The sequence below is a fragment of the Misgurnus anguillicaudatus genome, chromosome 8, assembly GCF_027580225.2.
Source record: "Misgurnus anguillicaudatus chromosome 8, ASM2758022v2, whole genome shotgun sequence".
Classification (NCBI taxonomy): domain Eukaryota; kingdom Metazoa; phylum Chordata; class Actinopteri; order Cypriniformes; family Cobitidae; genus Misgurnus; species Misgurnus anguillicaudatus.
This window is the reverse complement of record NC_073344.2, coordinates 9,201,158-9,223,703: the sequence shown is the minus strand read 5'-3', so window position 1 is coordinate 9,223,703 and position 22,546 is coordinate 9,201,158. Positions and strand designations below refer to the sequence as shown.

The 22,546-nt window shown below is 39.9% G+C and overlaps 1 protein-coding gene across 6 annotated transcripts in view; it reads left to right on the top strand.

The window, feature by feature from the left end:
* mast2 (microtubule associated serine/threonine kinase 2) overlaps positions 1 to 19,510 on the top strand; it is a 187,256-nt gene extending 167,746 nt beyond the window's left edge. For all 6 annotated transcript variants that reach the window (XM_073870257.1, XM_073870258.1, XM_073870256.1 and 3 more), the window contains 21 exons: positions 2,192 to 2,267; positions 4,966 to 5,175; positions 7,664 to 7,765; positions 9,861 to 9,993; positions 10,380 to 10,448; positions 11,274 to 11,376; positions 11,475 to 11,683; positions 11,766 to 11,904; positions 12,023 to 12,155; positions 12,252 to 12,417; positions 12,747 to 12,848; positions 12,977 to 13,099; positions 13,441 to 13,550; positions 13,680 to 13,834; positions 13,967 to 14,259; positions 14,432 to 14,638; positions 14,945 to 15,171; positions 15,257 to 15,379; positions 15,460 to 15,596; positions 15,688 to 15,872; positions 16,025 to 19,510. In XM_073870257.1, coding sequence (XP_073726358.1) covers positions 2,192 to 2,267; positions 4,966 to 5,175; positions 7,664 to 7,765; positions 9,861 to 9,993; positions 10,380 to 10,448; positions 11,274 to 11,376; positions 11,475 to 11,683; positions 11,766 to 11,904; positions 12,023 to 12,155; positions 12,252 to 12,417; positions 12,747 to 12,848; positions 12,977 to 13,099; positions 13,441 to 13,550; positions 13,680 to 13,834; positions 13,967 to 14,259; positions 14,432 to 14,638; positions 14,945 to 15,171; positions 15,257 to 15,379; positions 15,460 to 15,596; positions 15,688 to 15,872; positions 16,025 to 17,982 — 4,960 coding nt within the window. In that variant the 3' untranslated portion in view covers positions 17,983 to 19,510. The remainder of the gene's footprint in view (positions 1 to 2,191; positions 2,268 to 4,965; positions 5,176 to 7,663; positions 7,766 to 9,860; positions 9,994 to 10,379; positions 10,449 to 11,273; positions 11,377 to 11,474; positions 11,684 to 11,765; positions 11,905 to 12,022; positions 12,156 to 12,251; positions 12,418 to 12,746; positions 12,849 to 12,976; positions 13,100 to 13,440; positions 13,551 to 13,679; positions 13,835 to 13,966; positions 14,260 to 14,431; positions 14,639 to 14,944; positions 15,172 to 15,256; positions 15,380 to 15,459; positions 15,597 to 15,687; positions 15,873 to 16,024) is intronic.
* Positions 19,511 to 22,546: the final 3,036 nt, after the last annotated feature.

The window sequence follows — 22,546 nt, the reverse complement described above, 5'->3', positions numbered from 1 at the left end:
AAAGTCACGCCTCTTTCAAAACACATGAACACGCACAGATCGGACGGTCACATCTCATTTCTCATTCACCAGTGAGAAACTTTGCAGTACAAAGTGAATAACATTACCAAAATAACCAACATAAACAACCGGTTTACATCAGAATTAGTTAAAACACACTTTCGGTTGTGTAGACGTAGTAACTATATCGTTACGCTAATCTGTAAAGGAACACAAATTTCATCAGAGTATAATATCTGAATCCATCTCAATACAAACATATCAAGTACCTACCTTACCAAAATAAACAATGCAACGACCCTTTCAGACCCTTTGCCTCCGGCAGCTGTTTGCATCTCGGGGTAAAGCGGTGAAATTATCGATTTGTGGTTTTTCTATTTGCTGATCCAGGCAGTTTTTGCTGTTGTTGTTTTAAAACATGTCTTTCGTTTTATGGCTCCTGAAAAGAAAAGTTTGCCATTCTCCCTCTGTTTACAGATGGGAGGTGAGGGCACGTGAATGCGCAGATGACGTATGATGTCTTACGCTTACGGATAAGGGACAAAAAAGGCAACGTCCGTTCGACCGGGATCTATGATTGGTTGAACGTTTTTTGGTCCTACACCTTTCACAGATGACATAAATTTCTACAAATACATTTAAACAACTTAACATAGTGATTTTGATCAGGATGTGAGGAGATTTTTAACCAGCATAACTAAAAATGTTTAAGGATCAAATGAGATGCCCTACCTTTAAAAGCTCAACTGAAGTTCCTGATCTGATCCATATACAGTGTTAAAAATATTACCAGTCATAATAAATGTGTCCACAATAAATTTAAAAGTATTATTGCATAAAACCAAGAAATCAACATAATAAGGCTGGTTAGGACTAAAACTCAATATTGTATTATTATTATTGAGCCATATTGCATGTACCTTCAGCGGATCAGATATGCATGTTTTATTATCTAGTAGGAGAAAGTCCATTTACATGGAAAAGTTTAAGCACACCTCTTTTTTATGTCATTCATATCCACAGCAAAACCAGTGCAGGTCGAATAATCTGCAGCTAATGTATACAATTTGTTAATATCTCTAAGCCTAAGCAATAGTGATACCTACCCTCACTATTCATGATTGTATCTTGGTTGTATGTTGTTCGATGCTATACTGTACTGTTAATACACACACATGCTCAACAGGTTTCTCTCTTGTAGCAGATTGCATGCATAATGCTGTCATTTCATTATATCTTCCATTATGTCCATAATCTTACTGCATCTTCATTAAAAACCATTTGGCTTAAAACTCTAGTAAGCATATTTTTATAGGTCATATGTTACGAAGGTGAAAAATCTAAGAAAATGAATTGCATTTGCTCATATTCATCTGTTTGAATACAGAATGTTATTGCGCTGCAGGAGTTTCATGTTGATTCTTTGCTCAAACTAAATTCTTTATTATATAAAAGTTACGGATCGCTCCGAGGCATTTTCTTGCTTTTATCTCATCTGCTCTTTTGTCTGTCGCTCACTCAGCAGGAGAAATATTCTCAGTGTGATTGTTAATGCAGCTCCCTTCGGCTCTGAATCAATCTCTGTCACAGTTAACCTTTTCTTACTGCACCTGTGTTGGTGATTTTAATTGAAATGGCTCTCAAGTAGGTTAAAATATTTCTCCTCCGTCTCTTATTGTTATTGACGCACCTGTAGATGAGCCAATTTAGTGTGTTTGTTGGCACATTGCTAAACAGCACCCTGCTGTGATGTGTTCATTCAATCTGTCGGGCTAATAGAGAGCGCGAGCCTTCGATTGATGACTGCACCATTACCTCATCCATAGGGTCACGTGACCAGTTTACCTTTACTAACTCGAGTGACTCATACAGTCACAGCAGCATCTGTAATATGGTTCCCCTGTATGAAATACACACCCACTTTGCAGTCCATATCTCTCAATATTCCCTGTTTATCATTAACAATTTCACTTTATCCCTCATATCAACTGGATAATGATTCTGCTTTGACTTGAATGAGATTAAATTATGTATTTCATGTCAATTAGATTAGGTCAAAGGTATAGGATAGTTAAATGTTTTTGCTTTAAGGGGGTTAAAATTATTAATAATCTTGATATTTTTAAATAAAAATGATTTGCAATATCTGCAACTTCTTCCTCTTATACTTCTTCGTGCTTCTGTTTTTCAGCCCTGGACGCTCTCCCATAACCTTTGACCATGAGATCGTCATGATGAACCATGTTTACAAGGAGCGTTTTCCCAAGGTAAGCTCGAAAACAAAGATCCAAATCCAAAGTCCTGTATATTGGATTTTAAAGTGGTCTCATTATCACTCCCTATTGCTTGATGGATTTAGAAATGATACTTTCTCATATTCTACACTTTAAAAATGCACTTGAATTATTAATTTTAATAAACTTTAAAGGGACACTCCACTTTTTTGAAAATATGCTCATTTTCCAGCTCCCCTAGAGTTAAACATTTAATTTTTACCATTTTGGAGTCCATTCTGCTGATGATGATATTATGGCGCCTCCTGCAGCCATGTTACAGCAGCAAAGTCCTTGATTATTACGCCAGAATGAGAGTATAGTTCCTAGCCATATCGGCCTAGAAAATCTCAACTTTAAATTTTCCTTAGGTCTTAGCACACAATGTAACTACAGAAGAGTCAAGTTTTAAATAGGAAAAATATCCAAACTCTTTGGTTATTTTTTAGCACGATGCTAATGGTCTAATCAGATTCAATGGATTATGCTAAGCTATGCTAAAAGTGGTACCGCCAGCTAGAGGTCTTCACGGATCCACTTAGATCTGAAAACCTGAGGGTACAATAAAAGCGGCATCGGGTCTCGGATAATTTAAAATTAATGTGTTTTTGCTGAGCGTACCCGAGAAGACTCGAACTCTCTCTCGTGTGTGCGTCAATGTCCTTTTCAAACCTCTCATCTGTTTGCCAAGAGCGCTTGCGACATTGTGTGACTGGTGGTAGGTTAATTTTCGTTGAGACCGACATGTCAGTAAATTTTAAATATACATTTTAGCGGTTACCTTGGTGTCGTTGTCGGATAAAAAAGTAAAACAAATGGTGCAGCTGAAAAGTGGCGGCGGAAAATTCCCACTAGTTCGGGTCAGGTCTAATTTTCTCGAGTTTGTCTCGGGTCGGGTCTTTCTTTAAAAAAAAATATTTATGCACGGGTTCGGGTATAAAGTGCTTCAGGTAATTTCGGGTCGGGTACATTTCTTTGGACACGAGAAGACCTCTACCGCCAGACTTGGAGATCGGCTGATTGGATTCCAAAACTGTAAAAATCAAATGTTTAACTCTAGGGGAGATGGAAAATGAGCATATTTTCAAAAAAAGTGGATGTCCCTTTTAATTTACAATGAATTTCAACTTACTTGACTAGTGAGGAGTTGCTATAAATTAGAAAAATAAAGTTGAAATTCTGTAACTTAAGATAATTCAACTTTATTTTTATCATTTATAGCAACTTCTCACTAGTCCAGAAAGTTTAAATGATTTGTAGATTCAAATTTTTCAAGGTAACTTCAAGGATTTTTTTACAGTGTATAGTGATCAGTTGTGTAGAAATGTTTTAAGTAAGAAATAATTGATGACGGGCCGTTGAATTATTTGGAAATTATGCACCTATGGTGGTAATGCGACACGACGCGGAGTGCCATTACACCCAGATGTGCATTATTTTCAAATAATTCAAAGGACCGGACTTAATTTTGCTTATACTACCATTACCACAGACATTGTTCTGGTGGCTATTTCAAGATATTTAACAGGTTAGGTGTGCGTTTAACAAAAAAATAATCAACACCCATGGAACATTTCTCAACCAATCAGAATAAAGCATTCAAAAGGCTTATGGTATAAAGAGATTTAATCTAATAAAATCTAAATATAAACGATTCTCACAAGAGGATCATCATAATGTCAAATTGGTGAAAATCATAATAATAGAAGTTAGTTTAGTGCAAAAAAGATAAAAAAAATGTATTTAAAGTAGGGGTGGGCGATAAACCGGTAGACATAATTAACCGGTAGAAATTTGTCAACCGGTAGAGATTTTGTACTATCGTTTCTATCGAGGTTACTTGCCCATGTCACGCTCCTATGCGTGTGGTCGCGAAAACGTAACGTTTGTACACGTATTTAAGCACTGCAGTTTTAAAACAAATTATTTTAAGCCATTGAAACAGACAACAGATCTGTATGCGTGCGTTCTTTCTGTGTGTCAAGAGCGGACAAGTCGCGCAACCGCTGCTCTTGTCTGTGAGGAGAGCGCAAGTCGCGCGACGGCTGCTCATTAAGCTCGTTAGCATTTTTCACGCTGGCCTTAAATAGACATATGCGTCAAAATTCCCGTCTTTGCAAGCATCCTCATAAACACGACCAGTTAGGTCTTAAGAGAAAGTAAACAGCTAAAAGAGAAAGCGCATGTGTAACAGTGTATTGGATCCGGACTTTGGTCTTAAAGGGGAAGTTACCTAATTTTGCTAATGTCTGTCACTCGTGTTAATCAAACAGCATTGAGAGAAAATCTCTCACTGCTCCTGATTAAATCACTTTTCTACCTTAAATAAAAATATATATAGGCCTATACATACATGCATAATTATTTATTATCATTCTTATATCATTGACTGTTTATCTTCAGAGAGCTTGTTTTTCTTTCTATGCTTTTTGTGAGAATTATGAACATTTCTATGGTATTAAAGATTTAAATCTTATTAAAACATTAAAAAAACTCTACCGTGATACATATCGTTATCATGATATAAAATGAATCCTATCGTGATAGAAGATTTTGGTCATATCGCCCACCCCTAATTTAAAGCATTAAAAGTAACTATTCCTCTATCTTACTACATGACTGCACTACCTGGACTTGTTCCCACACACTTAAATGCATGTTAAAGCTCCTGTTTGTATCCTCTTTACAACAGGCTACTGCTCAAATGGAGGAACGTCTGGCTGAATTCATTTCCTCCTCAGCTCCTGACAATGTCATGCCTTTAGCTGACGGCGTCCTGAGCTTCATCCACCACCAGGTCATTGAGCTGTCCCGTGACTGCCTGGATAAATCCCGCGAGGGTCTTATCACCTCCCGCTACTTCTACGAACTACAGGAGAACCTTGAGAAACTGCACCAAGATGTGAGTATCCAAAAAAATTTGTGTGCAGGTGGGTGTGCACACTGTTATATACACTATCATTCAAAAGCTTAAACACCAGTGGCAGTGGCAGAAATTGGTTGCTGCGACCCAAGATCCTTTGCCGATCCCATACCCCTCTCTCCACAATGTACTTTCCTGTCCTCTCCTAACATACTGTCTGTCAAATAAGAATGAATGGGTGTTTCCAAATTATGATTGACTACAGTATGGTGTACTGTATCTCCTGTGTGTGTGTGTGTGTGTGTGTGTGTGTGTGTCTTGTCACGCATTTATCCATAAATCCATGTTTCTATGTATATGTCATAGTGGTGATGTCATCACAGCAGGGCAGAGGTCATCTATGGACAGCTGGGCTTTCATAAACACATCAATCGCAAGCAGTTCCTTGTCTCTGTCGCGTCTTTGGTCACCTGTCACTTCTGCATTAGTCAGAAGGATGGACAGGTTGCTGATGTCTTAATTAGCTCAGTCACAGTACCCTATAGGCATTAACCAGCATTATGACTCCCAGAGGTCCCATTCGAAACCTACAAATCTTGTGGGTGTTTGTTTGTGTGTGTTGGAATGTATGAGTGTTTGTTGTCTATTGTATGGTCGTGAAGGGGGTGCAGCACCTTCCTGATTTTAATTTCACACCCCAGTAACCACCGCTGGTGACGGATGAGTATCCCAGACACCAAAGAGGAGGGTGCAGGGAGAGCGAGAGAGAGAGAAGGGGGGTAAGCATGGAAGGAGGGATCAGACCAGGCTTTCCCTTTTTTGGTTGGTTGTCCGTAACCCTCCCATCGCCGTTTCCTGCCAGAATCGAAATTGTGCGTGTAGGCGCCGTGATCTAATACAATCGCAAGGTTATCACGCAGGCTATCATGCACATACCGCATTTAGGCGAGTAGGGATGACATCATCCAGCCCGTGATAATTGGCTGTTTTAGTTTGGGCGCTGATGGTGACAGGTGGTCCAGACGGGGGTCGGAATATAAATCGCATCTTCAGCAGGTGCGCCCAGACTTCTGCATTTAACGATTCCTCGTTTGGCCAAAGGATGTTTTACGTTTCGTGGCAGAGGAGACTGGAGGAAGAGCAAGTTCTTCAGCAGATTTTAGAGCGATGGGAGCCAAGCACGCTCAGAAACCATGAGGACCTAACAGTTGAGTTTCTCATTGTTTTCACTTTGTTTGGTTGCATGAAGTCAAACTCATAGTCTGTTAGATAGGATTTTTTTTTTGTGGGCACACATGTAGTTTGAAAACATTGGACTCACAGCATGGAATTTGTTTTCCGCAACTTGGTGCTAATTCACCAACTAGGATTATGATTTTGATTCTCCGACTTATTATTTATGATTTTATGAATTAGGTTCATATTGGTATAGTAACCATTTCATTTAACATCTTTTTGCGCACACTAGTACTTTTGTTTATCATTTTTCTTTTTTCCTATATGGGTCTGTTGACCTGGACTTTTCAAAAATCGATTCTTGCTTTGTCCTAGCCTGGACATTTGTCTTAAGGCCAGACTGGTTGCATCTTTTTACAAATGATCGTTCTATACCATTCAGTCTCCCATGGTTGCATCATTAAAAACCACAGGGGCCAATCTCAAGTCCTGGGTCACTCAAGTGACCTGTCACCAATGATGCCTGGTCCTCGAGGAAACTGACCTTGAGTCCAGGTATCTCATTTTCTGTGATTTCCTCTCAGGCGGGTATGTTAGACCCAATCCATCCCTTGTCTTACATCTCACTACCGTAACTTCGTTCTGTCTATTTAATATTTACTCTGTGCGGAGAGCCTTTATGTGTGTGTGTGTGTGTGTGTGTGTGTGTGTGTGTGTGTGTGTGTGTGTGTGTGTGTGGTTCACTGGTGGTTTCATTACTTATATAAATTATTCAGAGGTTGATTAGACTTCCCCTGAGGAAACTGGTGCTGTCTATCAAAGACGACTCTATTAATGTCAGCCGGCTGTTAAACCATCAACTCTAAACAGCTCTTCTCTATCCCATTGATGAACTCTTCTTTCCCCTCCTTATAAACACTTCCCTTTATGTACTTTCTCTGTGCATTTCATTAACTAAGCATTTCTTTTAGTGCTTAGTAGATACAAAAGATTCATGCAAAATTATGTAATGATGCTTTGACGTTAAAGCATTAAAAATAAAATGTGCTTTGTTTGGAATGCTATATAGTGCATACTGTAAAGACTATGTACTAGATCCAGTTTTTAATACTTATTATTATTTATTAATTATTTATTAACGTTTGCATGATACATTTTGTCACATGACCGTACAAGATTGGCAGTACAGATTAAAAAATAAATCACAGCTAATTTGTCACACTGGAATTGTGACAGTTCAAATTGTGGGATTCAATATTCCATGCATCTGGATATTCAATGCATGCATCAAACATAGGATAAGTAATATGTCATCGTAAATATATATATTGTCTTTTCTGTTTGTTTTTAGGCTCATGAGCGCTCAGAAAGTGGGGAGGTGACTTTTGTCACCCAGCTGGTAAAGAAGCTAATGATAATCATCGCCCGACCCGCCCGTCTGCTGGAGTGTCTGGTAAGCACTGATATCTAAAATGGCTTTGATCTGAAATGCTTCAGAGTAAACTCTTTCCATAGTTAATGAAGCACATGCTTGAAACGAAGCAATTAAAAAACTAAATCTGCTGGGGGAAACGTGTTGGGTGAAACTAGGCCACATTTTTAAACTTTAAAATGCACTGTGATTGGTTCAATTGAGTGTGTTAGATTTATGGGTGAAATATAGTTTGCCGTGACAGTGTTTTTAGACAATTTTGAACTATTAACAATACACCAAAAAAACAAAAAATGCCCCTGTGATTTCCATACAGAACAGCAGGACTCTAATTGTGGCCACATGTGTATTTTGAGTAATCTGGTACAGTCAATAGTGTGACAACATGCAGTGCAGCACTGCATTGATGGAGGACCAGGAGCTGAGAGAGGAAATGAGCTGTTAACATGTTCTGCTTCATGTGAGCACAACACATCCCTAATACAGCATAGTGACACCATGACACAAATTTGCCTGAGTAAGCACAGGAAAATTAAGTAATTTCTGAACTTTCTAGATTTCTAGCATGTTTTTGTTTATTAATATTCCATATCATTCATTTGTTTATGTTTTAGAGTACCTTTGTATTGCTGTCTGATACAATAAGTGTACTACTGTATGTGAATACTACAGTGCAGTACATAATAAGTACATCACAGCACTATTATACCATATGACTTGTAACGGCCTGAAATAAATGTTTTACAGTTGTGAGGTTTTATTTTTAAATATATTAATTGACTATGATAGATCCTACTCCAGTGTTTCTCAAACAGGGGGCTGGTTGCCCCTGGGGGACCTCATCAGATTTTCTTAATGACTTAAGATGACAAAAAACATTCAAATAAGATAAAACAACCAACAATCTATATATTTCTTATTGTTTGCTTATTTTGTAATGAAAATCTTGTCTAGTCATACCAAGCTCTGGAATATTCTATTGGGTAGAAATAGTGTAAGTGGGTGATTCTCACGAAAACTTGGTTTTAAAAATGTCAAGCATGAAAATGTAAAAATTGCTTAAATTTACTTTTTTTCCCACCAGACATTGAAAAACAAAGTCTGGAGTAAATGGGAACATTAATTTAAAAACTTTTACTTATCATTTAAAACTTTTTGTAACATAATTTAAAAAATTAGTCCTAAAAAATCTCATTACCGCAACAGTCAAAAAAAATCAACACTGACATATTTTCAAAATGACATGACAAACCTGAAAGAACACAAATTTGGAGATTCTGCACATGCATTTAAAATCAAAGTATTATGCTTTTATTAATTAAATTAACATTTAATAAGCATCTGTTGCGGTAATGATAATCAAAATGTCGTGTAAGCATTCTGACAAGACAATATTTCAAATTAACTGTAAAAAAATGATCTTACCTGGTAGCCATCTTGAAGTAACTGGTCCATGTGCTTGGTCACTCAAAATCAAACTTTATTAAAATTCTCTATGTGTGCTTAAACTGTTCTCAAAAAGTGTTGCGGAGGATGAGAACATCAGGCATGGACACATCATTTTCCTAATTTTTCTTCATTATTATTATACATGAATATTCAGTAAATATTTTTTCTGTCATCTAAAGTAGTCTAGCAAAACATCCATTTATTTTTTTCATAATATTTTTGTGTTAATTTGATTAAATTACAACATAACGCATATTCAAACACAGCCGGACACATTGCGGTAATGAGAATTTCAGCAGAAAATGAGATAATATTTCCAATTATAAATTCTTATGTTGAAATCACACATTGTGCAAGGTAGAACACAGTAAATTGTGTTAATTCTGATGCTTTTTAATGTTACTATATTACCCATTTTAAAGCTAAAATCATTAGTGCCGTGGTGTTTCAATGGTTTCGTGAGAATCACCCAAGTATGGGAGCCTTCAAATGTTGTTTTGGGCAATAGGGGGGCCTTGAAGTGAAAAGGTTGAGAACCACTTTACTACAGTACATGGTTTAGAATATAAGTGGATGGATATATAAATTGAGCTGGTGGTTAGTAACTAACTTGAATTGTATATTTCATTCAGAAACAGGCCTAAATCTTCATGTGTGTGTGTTGCAGGAGTTTGATCCAGAGGAATTTTACCACCTGTTAGAGGCTGCTGAGGGTCATGCTAAAGAGGGTCAGGGTATCAAATCTGACATCCCGCGATACATCATCAGTCAGCTGGGTCTCACTAGGGACCCCCTCGAGGGTAAGAGCTCTTATATTATAACAGGAAAGGTCACTAAATCATAGATTTTTAGTTCAGCAACTACAATTATTGTGTATAATTGTATACAGTATTTTGTACACAGCATAATGCAGTGTACTATACTTTTTTTAACCTGTCCATTTCTCTTCCTCCTGTGCTGTGTACTCTTTGCATTATATTTACATTACATTTAAGCATGTAGCATATGCATTTATCCAAAGCGACTTACAAAAATTAGGAAACAATAAAGTGATTTGTCATAGGGTGGCAATAATACAAAAAGTGCTTATACCAAGTTTTACCATTAGTTTTCAGAATTCCAAAACAGTACCTGTTAAGAGAGAGAGAGAGAGTTGGTGTTTAATTTATTTATTTTATTTTTATAGAAATGGCCCAGCTGAGCAGCTATGATAGCGGTAACCCTGAAACACCAGAGACCGAAGAATCCACAGATGTGAGTTATGAAAATAGTTCATTTTCATTGTCTTTTCATTAACAATATTCAACCAAAGGGTTGATTACAAGTCTAGCAATGGAGAAGTAGTGAGTGATGATGTATACTGTGCTATATCAATTTTTTCTATAGTATTTCCATAGTTAGCATGCATGCAATATGCATGCTATTGCTAATACGTTAAAAATATGTTTACATTTTAAAGGAAAACAATACTGTTTTTCAATATTTTACTATGTTCTTCCCTCAACCTAGACAAATTAATACATGCCTATCTTTTTTCAATGCGTGCACTTAATCTTTAAACAGCACGTCGTGAATGTGTTAGCATTTAGCCTAGCCCCATTCTTTTCTTAGGATCCAAACAGGGATGAATTTAGAAGCCACCAAACACTTTCATATTTTCCCTTTTTAAAGACTTTTACTTGAGTAGTTACACAAGTAAGTATGGTGGCACAAAATAAAAAAGAGCACATAGCTCAAACTTCCGAAGTCAGGAGTGATGACGTCAAAGTGCTGCAAACTAAGTGCTCTTCTGCCATACAATATAGTTCTCATTTTTTATCGGCTTAAAAAATCGCCACGTTTTTTTGGTGCCACCATACTTACTCGTGTAACTACTCATGTAAAAAAACATGGAAGTATTTGGTGACTTCTAAATTCATCCCTGTTTGGATCCTAAGGAATGAATGCGGCTAGGCTAAATGCTAACACATTCACGACGCGCTATACAAAGATGAAGTGCGAAAAACGGTGGTGTTTTCCTTTAAAATTCATGTCTTGTTATCCAGCCTTTCAAGCACATGCCTGTATTTGTTTACAGATGGTCGAGGAGCCGCTGTACAGACTCCACAGCCACAGCCCAAAACTAAAACTCCTCGTGAAGAAGACTTTGAGACCATTAAACTCATCAGTAATGGAGCTTATGGGTACGACAACGTGATCACACCAACTCGGGAATGATTGTAAACGTAGGGAAAGGGGACATTTTGAAATTAAGCACTGATGCCCATCTGTTTCCATTCAGAGCTGTGTTTCTGGTGAGACATAAGGAGACCCGTCAGCGCTTTGCCATGAAGAAGATCAACAAGCAGAACCTAATCCTGAGGAACCAAATCCAGCAGGCCTTTGTAGAAAGAGACATACTTACATTTGCAGAAAACCCTTTTGTTGTCAGCATGTTCTGCTCATTTGAGACAAGGAGACACCTTTGCATGGTTATGGAGTATGTGGAAGGTAACAAAACACTCAGCTTTGTGAAGGATGTTGGTATAAAAGTCAAATCTGAGCTGTAACTGAGATGTTTGTGTGTCTGAAGGTGGTGACTGTGCCACTCTGCTGAAGCACATTGGAGCTCTACCTGTGGACATGGCACGCATGTACTTTGCTGAGACAGTCCTAGCGCTGGAATACCTTCACAACTATGGCATTGTGCACAGAGACCTTAAACCAGACAAGTAAGCACACCTATCCCAAATTTATGTATTTGCTGTACTTGCAGTCGTCCTTCTTTTCTCAATTTTAGATGAGTAATTAGGAAAATACACTTTTTTTAAACTTTAACTTTTTTTTCAGTCTTCTCATTACATCAATGGGACACATCAAACTGACAGATTTTGGCCTATCCAAGATCGGTTTAATGAGCTTAACAACCAATCTGTATGAGGGCCACATCGAAAAAGACACTCGGGAATTTCTGGACAAACAGGTACAGGTGTCCAATAGTAGTACTGTACATTCTTGTCTGTGTTTACATTACTGTTTTTTTATTAAAATAGACTTAACATCTGCTTCTGTTTGTAAGGTGTGTGGTACTCCTGAATACATAGCACCAGAGGTCATTTTGAGGCAGGGCTATGGTAAGCCAGTGGACTGGTGGGCCATGGGAGTCATCTTGTATGAGTTTTTGGTGGGCTGTGCTCCTTTCTTTGGAGATACACCTGAAGAACTGTTTGGACAAGTCATCAGTGGTTAGTGCGATATTAAAATAAAAATCTTGCTTTATGTTTGACCACACCTAGTTTTTTAATAACACTTAGCTTATTTATGAATAATAGTAATGTTACGTTTATGAATTGACACAAATGGAAGTGTAGGAGTTGTGTAGTGTCTGTAAAATTGGTGCTCAAAACTATCAAGTAGCTTTAATTTCCCTATAAATAAAACATTTTTAATAATTTATGCATCATTTTGAAAGGTCTTAATAATGATAAACATTGAAAAGGCAAACATTATTGTGTTGTATAGCGTTTTCTTTGTAGTTCTAGATCTAATCAATACTATATATTTGATTTTATAGATGAGATAATCTGGCCAGAGGGTGATGAAGCTTTACCTCATGATGCTCAAGATCTCATCTCCAAACTTCTGCGACAAAACCCTCTGGAGCGTCTGGGGACAGGTCCTCTTGCCTTATATAATCTCACTTATCCTTGATCCGTATTCCTTTGATCTTGTGTTCGTTTTTAATGTGATCCTATAGCTCTGTTCTCTCAGAAATCTTTAAGGAGATATCTCTCTGTTTGACAGGGAGTGCATTTGAAGTGAAACAGCACCGCTTCTTCAGTGATCTGGACTGGAACAGTCTCCTGAGGCAGAAAGCCGAGTTCATCCCTCAGCTGGAGTCAGAAGATGACACTAGCTACTTTGACAGTATGTTATAAGAGAGCAGGGACTGAAGTAAAAATGTTAACAATGCACACCTCATCGCTTTCTATTTTACCTGCACTTCACAGACACATTCTGGGCACACCTGAGACTTATATTACATCTTGTAAAATTGGACATCGTAGGTCCCCTTAAAAATGTATCAATATTACTGTGAGCTGCATAGGCAATATGCAACATTTTAACCATGACAGGTTGAATGAGAACATAGATTTTTTTGGTTTCTACATTTAAAAATGTTATGCACTTATTAGTTAATAATTCACAGCACAAAACCAACCCATACATTAGGAACCACTAATCTCACTTTCTTTTTGATGCTCTAGCACGATCAGATCGCTATCATCATGTGGACTCAGAGGAGGAGGACGACACAAATGATGATGATCATCTTGAGATCCGACAGTTCTCTTCCTGCTCTCCACGATTCAGCAAGGTATGGAACAATACATCAAAAACAATATAATAAACACAGAAATGTTCAGTAAATAGTCACATTTATGAATAATAGTCAAATAAACACTTCATTATTTTACAAAGTTCAATATTGGTCTTCCACGTTCAGGTGTATAGTAGTATGGAGCGTCTGTCCTTGCACGAGGAAAAACGCACTCCTCCTCCTACTAAGCGCAGTCTGAGTGAAGAGGGAGGAGAGCGGATCGATAGTCTCAGCGGGTTAAAGTCCAGAGATCGGAGCTGGCTGGTTGGCTCACCTGAGATGTGAGTGCATTTATTAAACTGCAGTTGCTCAGTTCAATTGTTGAAATAGTTGAACTTCTAAAATGTAAAAAAGCAGAAAAGATTTACCTGACAGTTTGTCATGTTAAAATGAGCATGTTTGATGTCTTGCAGCCTGAGAAAGCGTCTCTCTGTTTCCGAATCCTCTCACACTGAGAGCGACTCCAGCCCTCCTCTGACCGTACGCAGGCGCTGCTGCTCGGCTATCATCGAAATGCCTCGATTTGCCATCTCCAGCGAAGAGGATGGGGGTGTGGGAGGCCGAAAGACCCCTGTGAGGGGTCCTCGTGGAGAAGATCTGCCCCAGTCAATACCAGAGCTCCCTGTGGAGAGAGAGCTGAGACTGGATGAATCCCCCACAACACCCGGCTCCACATTGAGCCAAATCAGCCAGTCCACACCCACACGTCAGTCCTTCTCAATTTTTTTTTAATACTAGTATCGGTTCTTTTAGACTCATTTATCTTTTGTGCATATGATAGACTTGGCTTTATGGTTGAAAATTGAATTTTGCAGTGATATCACATTCTCTGTGTACACGTCATAGCCAACATATTAACAGTATGGGTATGTTTTCAGCGGGGAGTTCTGGTGATGTGTTGGAACGGGTCACTCGCAGTGCCGAAAGCTCTGATAACTCCACTCCTAAAGCCATCAGTGATCTGGCTGCCCGCAGAGCGCGTCACAGACTGCTGTCAGGAGACACTGAGAAACACACATCACGCCCACTCAACAAAGTCATCAAGTCAGCATCTGCCACCACCCTGTCACTCATGATCCCTTCTGGTAAGTAGAGTAAGAGTGCAAATGGAGTGCATGTACATTTGCTGGATTAGTATCTTCTGATGGTGTTCTGTCAAAGAGACATAGTCTTAATCATATCCTTAACTCTGTCTGGTCCTAACTTGGCACATAGCATTGTGCTGGGTTAACCCATCCACAGTGAAATTTCATAGTTCCAAAACAAAATCATCGATAAAATGTAGCAGGACCAGGATCTTCTTGGAAAAAGTAGATGCTGCATTGGATTGTCTTTCATGTTCATTAACCTTTCACAAGTTTCAGAAATATGTATTTGTTCTTTTCTTTCAGATCACCATGGTGTCTCTCCTTTGGCCAGCCCCATGTCCCCTCACTCTCTCTCATCTAATCCATCGTCCCGTGACTCTTCTCCCAGCCGAGATCTGTCACCGGCGATCAGCAGTATTAAACCTGCCATAGTCATTCACCGAGCTGGCAAGAAATATGGCTTTACCTTACGCGCCATCAGGGTTTACATGGGAGACACAGACATTTATACCGTGCATCACATGGTCTGGGTAAGTATAGTGGGCCTGTTTATGCTGTTACGTTTAAAACTACACCAATATGCATATATAGATGCTCTAACATGTTGCTTTGTAGCACGTGGAAGATGGAGGACCTGCTCATGATGCTGGACTGAGAGAAGGAGATCTTATCACACATGTTAATGGAGAGCCAGTCCATGGACTGGTGCACACAGAAGTTGTAGAACTCATTTTGAAGGTACATTTACAAGTCTTGCACACCTTGATGTTTTTGTTATTGTGGTTGTTCAAATACTTAATTTCTGTTTTATGTTGCAGAGTGGCAGTAAAGTGTCGATCTCTGCTACGCCCTTTGAGAATACATCTATTAAGGTTGGCCCTGCACGCAAAACCAGTTCTAAGTCCAAAATGGCTCGGCGCAATAAGAAAAACAAAACTAGAGAAGGACAGGACAGGTGAGTCCAGCATTACAGTCATATATTTATATGTCCACACAGTTATTCTGATTCCGGTTTTTAATGGAATGTATGTTTTTGTCTATTGCAGTAAGAAGAAAAACTCCCTGTTCCGTAAGATCACTAAGCAGGTGACTCTCCTTCACACTAGTCGCAGTCTGTCCTCTCTAAATCGCTCTGTTTCATCTGGTGAGAGTGTACCAGGGTCTCCTACGCACATGTCTCCACGTTCACCCACACAGGGCTGTCGTTCCACACCTGACTCCGCCCACTCAGGTGCAGCCTTTTAACAGTTCTAATACTAACAGTAATAAAATATAAAGACTAACTAATGCTTTTTGTTGTCTAAAACAAATATTGAATATAGAAATACATAATAATAAATTAGGGTAAATCATTAACCCAATATCTTCTTTTCTTTTATGCAGTCGGTGGGAACTCATCTCAGAGTAGTTCACCTAGTTCCAGCGTGCCAAACTCTCCTGCTAGTTCTGGTCAAATTAGACCCAGTTCCTTGCACGGTCTAGCCCCTAAACTGCAGAGGCAGTACCGCTCTCCCCGGCGCAAATCTGCAGGCAACATCCCCTTATCCCCACTTGCCCGCACACCATCTCCCACCCCTCAGAGCACCTCGCCCCAGCGCTCCCCTTCACCTCTACCAAGCCACGGCCTTATCACATCATCAATAGGCCAGTCCTTTCCTGTAAAACTCCATTCTTCTCCTCCGCTGGTACGACAGATATCCCGCCCGAAGAGTGCAGACCCTCCACGTTCTCCTTTACTCAAACGTGTCCAGTCCGCAGAGAAACTCGCAGCTTCTCTTTCTTCGTCGTCGTCTTCTCCCTCATCCACTGCTGATAAAAAGCTGCCAGTCGGCGGCAGCCGCAAACACAGTCTTGATACCTCGCATTCAGAGTTTAAAAAGGAGATGCTGCAGAGAGACCCTAGTTTGCAAAGCCTGCAGGAGTCAGCCAGTGAGACTCTGCTAGGTGGACGAGTGTCTCCGGCAGAAAAGGGCAGTCTACAGAAGAGTTCAGTTCGCAAGTTGGGGCGGCAAGAAGGTCCCGAGTCTGGAACTGTAAGTCTGGGACTTGTTCCTGGGAAGAGTAAACTAAAAGACAAGTTGTCCGCAATACGCCAGGATCGTGCCGAACGCCGTGAGTCTCTGCAGAAGCAAGATGCTATCCATGAGGTGGACTCCTCAGAAGATGAGACAGATGAAGGATCGGAAGATAGCCAGGATGGACGTCGGCCATGCTATGTTCCTCCTAGCCATATCCTGCGGCCGTCTACTGTAATTGCCTTACCCCATACCATCAGAATGGGACCTGCGGCTCCACCAACATTGGGTCTGACGTCCTCCACAGTTGCACCCCCAGGCTCACCTCAAACCAGCCGAGGACTGCATGTTCCAACCCAAGTTACCACTCAGATGCAGACTTCAACCTCACAACCAATGCAAGCTGCAGCCAAACCCTCAGAACAGATTCTCACAACGCCCCTGCCCTCTACTGTGTCCCAAGACTCCAGTTTAACACTAGCTGAGGATTTGACAAAGGTAGAGTCAAAGGAACAGGACTCTCAGTCCACTGCTAGGCCTTCTCCACTTCAGCCCAGTCCTTTGCCCAGCACCTTTTCCACCCATGGCAGCGCTTTTACCTCCGTTATCAAAGACCCATTTGTCAAACCGACCCCACCCCCACTGGATCGAAGGACCTCGAAAACCTCTGAGCCCAGGTCCAAACCCAGTAGCAAACTAGATTCTAGCACTGCCTCTGTGGTATCCAGAGACACCCCTATTGCTACCACACCAACTGGAGGTATCACAAAGGAGATGAAGGAGGCTGACAATCGCAGGCAAGCTGCCGCTGCCGCTGCTTCTGCATCTTCTGCATCCACTCCCTCCGAAAGTGGAATGGACAAAGTCGTTTCTCAGCTGGCCACTGTGGCTAAAAGCGTGCTGGGTCCTGTCAAACTCAACATCCCAGGAACTAAAGAGGCCCTGGAGCGATCAAAGGACCAGTGTCCCCAGACAGATGTTACCCACCCAAAGATAAAAGAACGTCGACTGGAACATCCAAATTCTCCTGACCGCACGAGTACTTCTGGTGGTTCTGGCTCTCGTTCTCCTCGGCTGACTGAATCTCCCTCTAAACAAACATCGACCAAATCTGAGCCAACGTCGTCTTCTCAAAGATCTGTAGAGGCTCCAGGGACTTCTAAAAAGCCAACTCCTCCAAACTCCCAAGGTGGCGAAGAGCAACAGGACAGATCAGGGACACCACAAAGTGGTACCACACCAAGGTCTAGGTCTGAAGCACAATCGCAGACCCAGGCCAAGCCAAGTTCCACAATGTCACGAGATAAATCAAATAAAACAACGTAGCAGATAAAGCGATGTTTCTTCAGCTTTAACTAATTTAGCTTTCCTATTAACGGAAAAACATTGAGGCAGTTGACCTGTTTAAAGTGAAAAGAGTGGAAAGATAAGACAAGTAAGTGATGTTGTGAGCCTAAATGCTTCATTTCAAAATGTTTTATGCTTCGCCATTCACACAATATTGTTTTAAACCGTTTTTCTTATCAGTTCCAAAAACCTGGAGAAATACTAGGTTAAAGGAGACAGAAACCATACCCACATACAGGATCATATGTGTCCTCTTTTATATTATCTCAATATTCTTTTAAAAGTCTCTGTAGTAGGTATAGCTGTGCCTTAAAGAAACACCTCAAAATTTTACTTGTACGTCTTTCTACTTGTTCATCTTTAGAGCAATGTTTCTCAATTCCAGCCTTCCATAAGATTCAACTCATCTTCTTATTTGCGTGTTAAAGACAAGACATCGACAACATTACACTTGTTTGACAATGCAGTGATTGTTCTGTGCAGCGCTGTATGAGGTCGATCAAGCCTTTATGGCAGGAGTGGGGAGCCCTGGGTCCTGGAGGGCCACTGTCCTGCAGAGTTTAGTTCCAACCCTAATCAAACACACCCAAATTTAATTTCCAAGTAATCCTGAAGACTTGAATGAGATTTTTCAGGTGTGTTTTATTAGGGTTGGAACTAAAACTGACGGTGGCCCTCCAGGACCGGGGTTCCCCACCCCTTCTTTATGAGAAAGGGCTGATGAGTTGAATCAGATGTTTTTCTAAACAGGGAGACATCTGAAACATTCTGGGACATGGGGCATGAGGACTGAATTTGAGAAACGCTGCTTTAGAGGAAGACATATTGCAGCAATAAAAGTATGCAGAGCACAGTATCACACCTGTTAAATGTAAAGAAAACCAAACTTCATTTTTTAAACATTCTTGCACTTGTCGGTTTTCAGGTGTTGTCGAACAGCATTCAGATGCTAATGAAATCCCCCTCACATCCACCAGTTTATGCCAACTAAAAATTGGATGCGTAATGTGGTCAATTTGTATCAATTTACATGTCTGATTTTGCCTAAAAAGCAAGTAAATTGCACATCATTATTTGAAAATGAACATTTTCAATTTGGGGGATCAGAAATGTTCAACATTTTAAGCGGACCATTGTTTTTATTTCTTTCCCGCTCGCTTATTTTATTATCTGGACCAATTTCCTGTTTCTGTATATTTGGTTTCTTTTAGAAGGACTCGTATCTAGATTGTGTGTTCGTGTGAGAGCGTACGTGTGCCTGTGTATATAAACGCATGTCTGCGTGTGGGTTTGTGTGGGTTCTTACACAATGAATATTAGAAAAAAATGTTCTTTGTCAGTTTTATGCCCTACAGGATGAAAGTGTGTTTTCGAATCTTTGCCGTATACGCTGTGTTTGATTTAGCTTTTTGTCAAATCTAGGCAAGGCTGTATTTGCACAAACCCTTTTTATTTTATTTGTCATTAATATGAAAACCAATAAATACAGTATCCAATTAGATCCCAAGTTTGTTTGGGGTCTTTAAGCGATATGAGAGACTGCAGTACCTTGTAGTATTACTTTGAAGTACAGATGTGTTAACACCATAATGTATTTTGAGTGAATTATGGGCATCCTTCACTTTTTTACAGGACTTTGCATTTTTAATCAATCCTGATTTGCTTAATGGTCTTTATTGTGTTCCTCGAGAGTTCACCACACAATCTCTGCTCATTGCTTATACAGTAGGGACGTTCCACTTTTTTTGGGGGTGTGCTCATTTTCCGGCTTCCCTGGAGTTGAACATTTGATTTTGACCTTTTTTGGAATCCATTCAGCTGATCTTCTGGCGCTACCACTTTGGCAGGGCTTAGCATGATCCATTGAATCTGATTGGACCATTGGCATCGTGCTAAAAAATAGTTTGGATATTTTTCCTATTTAAAACTTGACTCTTCTGTGGTTACATCGTGTACTGGGACCGACGGAGGGTTGAAGGTTTTGATTTTCTAGGCAGATGTGGCTACGAACTATAATCTCATTCTGGCGTAATAATCAAGGACTTTGCGCCTCCTGCAGCCATGTTACAGCAGCAAAGTCCTTGATTATTACACCAATTTAAGAGTGTGGTTCCTAGCTATGTCGGCCTGGAAAATCACAGCTTTTGGTTTTCTGTCGGTCTTGGTGCACGGTCTAACTGCGGAAGAGTCAGGTTTTAAATGGGAAGAATATCGAAACTCTTTTGTTGTTTTTTGGCGCAGTGCTGGTGGTCTGGTCAGATTTGGTGGATTGTGCTAGGCTGTGCTAAAGGTTGTACCGCCAGACCCGGAGATTTGCTGAATGGATTCCAAAACTGTAAAGGTCGGGTGTTGAACTCTAGGGAGCTGGAAAATGGGCATATTTTCAAAAAAAGTGGAGTGTCTCTTTAACATTCAACACATACGTGCCACAAAGGGGATCTTGTTGCATAGGGCAAGTCAGTGTTGAAATTAGGGCTCCAGTGCTACTTATAATCTTGCTCACATTAAAAGTCTGTATTGTTCATTTATATGACAGATAGTGACTAGAGTCACGTGATGATGGTATGTACAGTTATGATATATTATAATCTTATTCATGTTTTGTCTATCTGAAATGTGAATGGATGTCTTGCACATTTAAGCTTCTTTTTGAAACCCAAAGGAATCAAGCTGTTGATAGCAGTGCAGCCTGAAGCTTAATTCCTAATGAACTTAAATAACCTGTGCACGAGTATCGAGAAAAATGCACTTGTGAAATGAATGGCAATTGGTTGAAATTGGTAATGCATCCATTGGCAGTCAGGTTTACAATAGGGTTTGCACCAATCTTACACCCTAGTTGCAAATAGGCATAGGTTGTACCCCTATAAAAAGACAAAATCGTATCTATGTCTTGAAGAGATCACTTACCACTAAATCCCACTATATGGGTAACATTCTCATACCCATTAGTTCACAGCATACTTGAAATTTCCATTTACACCAATTTTGGAGGGCTTATAGAGCTTAAATGTTTACATACGGTACAACTGAGAGGTCATTTGTAAACAGGATTTGTAAATGTGTGGTGTAGTTACATATCGTAGTAGAGTCCGTGTCCAGGCACATATTGTCGTCTAGATTACAATTTCTGACGGGGATGCACTAGAACATGTACAGGGTGTGAATAAGACTCAGTCTGCAGTTTATATGGACATTCTACTTTTTTTGAAAGTATGCTCATTTTCCAGCTCTCCTGGAGTTGAGCACTTGATTTTTGACGTTTTGGAGTCTATTCGGCTGATCTCTGGGTCTGGTGCTGGCACTTTTGGCATGGCTTGGCACAATCCATTGAATCTGATTGGACCATTGGCATCGTGCTCAAAAATAACCAAAGAGTTTCGATATTTTTCCTATTTAAAACTTGACTCTTCTGTAGTTATACTGTGTAGTACTAAGACCGACGGAAAATTACAAGTTTTTGGTTATTTTTTAGCGCGATGCTGGTGGTCTTGTCGGATTCGGTGGATTGTGCTGAGCTATGCTGGGGGTGGTACTACCGGACCTGGGGATCGGCTGAATGGATTCCAAAACAGTGGAGATCGGATGTTTGGCTCTGGGGAAGCTGGAAAATGAGCATATTTTATAAAAAAATTGGAATGTCCCTTTAAATCGAGTGTTTCTTTTTGTTTACATGTAGTCTATAGGCTTTTAACAAAGAAAGGAAAACATTGGAATTATGTGAAAGCGTTGAATTCATCTCTGCTCCCTTTGCTAAAGTTGCAAGCCGAAAGTAACTACCTTCTCACATACGTGAGGGGGGTGGTGATGATGTTTGGGATATTAGTTGAGGTGAAGTCAGGCGTCAGAATGCCTGAGGTGGTTATCCATCAATGTCTGGCATCCACACCATACACGTGCTATAGTGAACTGTAACCTTACACACATTGTCCAGAGCAAATTCACCTGCTACCTCTCACCTCTGGCATGGGCTTAGTACAAATAGAAACCTAACACACACACCCCTCACTACTTAATCGTCCCGCAACAACCACTATGTCCAACCACTGCCCTCTCAACACTTCTGTGTGTATGTCAGAGCTGAATGTCAGCACAGATGGCTCACTTTATTGTAAATATTTTAAAGTATTGTATTCTGAGTGTCTTTAATATGAAAAGAATTGAAGTTATTTGGTGTGAATTGGCCACTGCCTTAGACATGACACGTAGCTGGTATGGGAAAATAGATATATTTGTATTGTAAGAGCTGATGCTCAAAGTTACCAGAGAGCCAATGGTGATGCATTTGTATTATGGATCGCCAGTGTGTCCATCATGCTTTGTCCTGTAAGGCTAAAGGTGACCGCGTGGTTGAACGGATAGAAATGAGCAAAGAAAAAATTGCTAGAGTTAAACCAGTGCAATATCTTACAATTTTCTATTGTGGTAATACGCATGTTTGTTGTTAATCCTACCTTATGAATAATAAAGATTTTTTTAAGTAACTTAACATGATGTTTGTATTTATTCACAAACTGCAAATCACTTGATGTGCATAATTAGT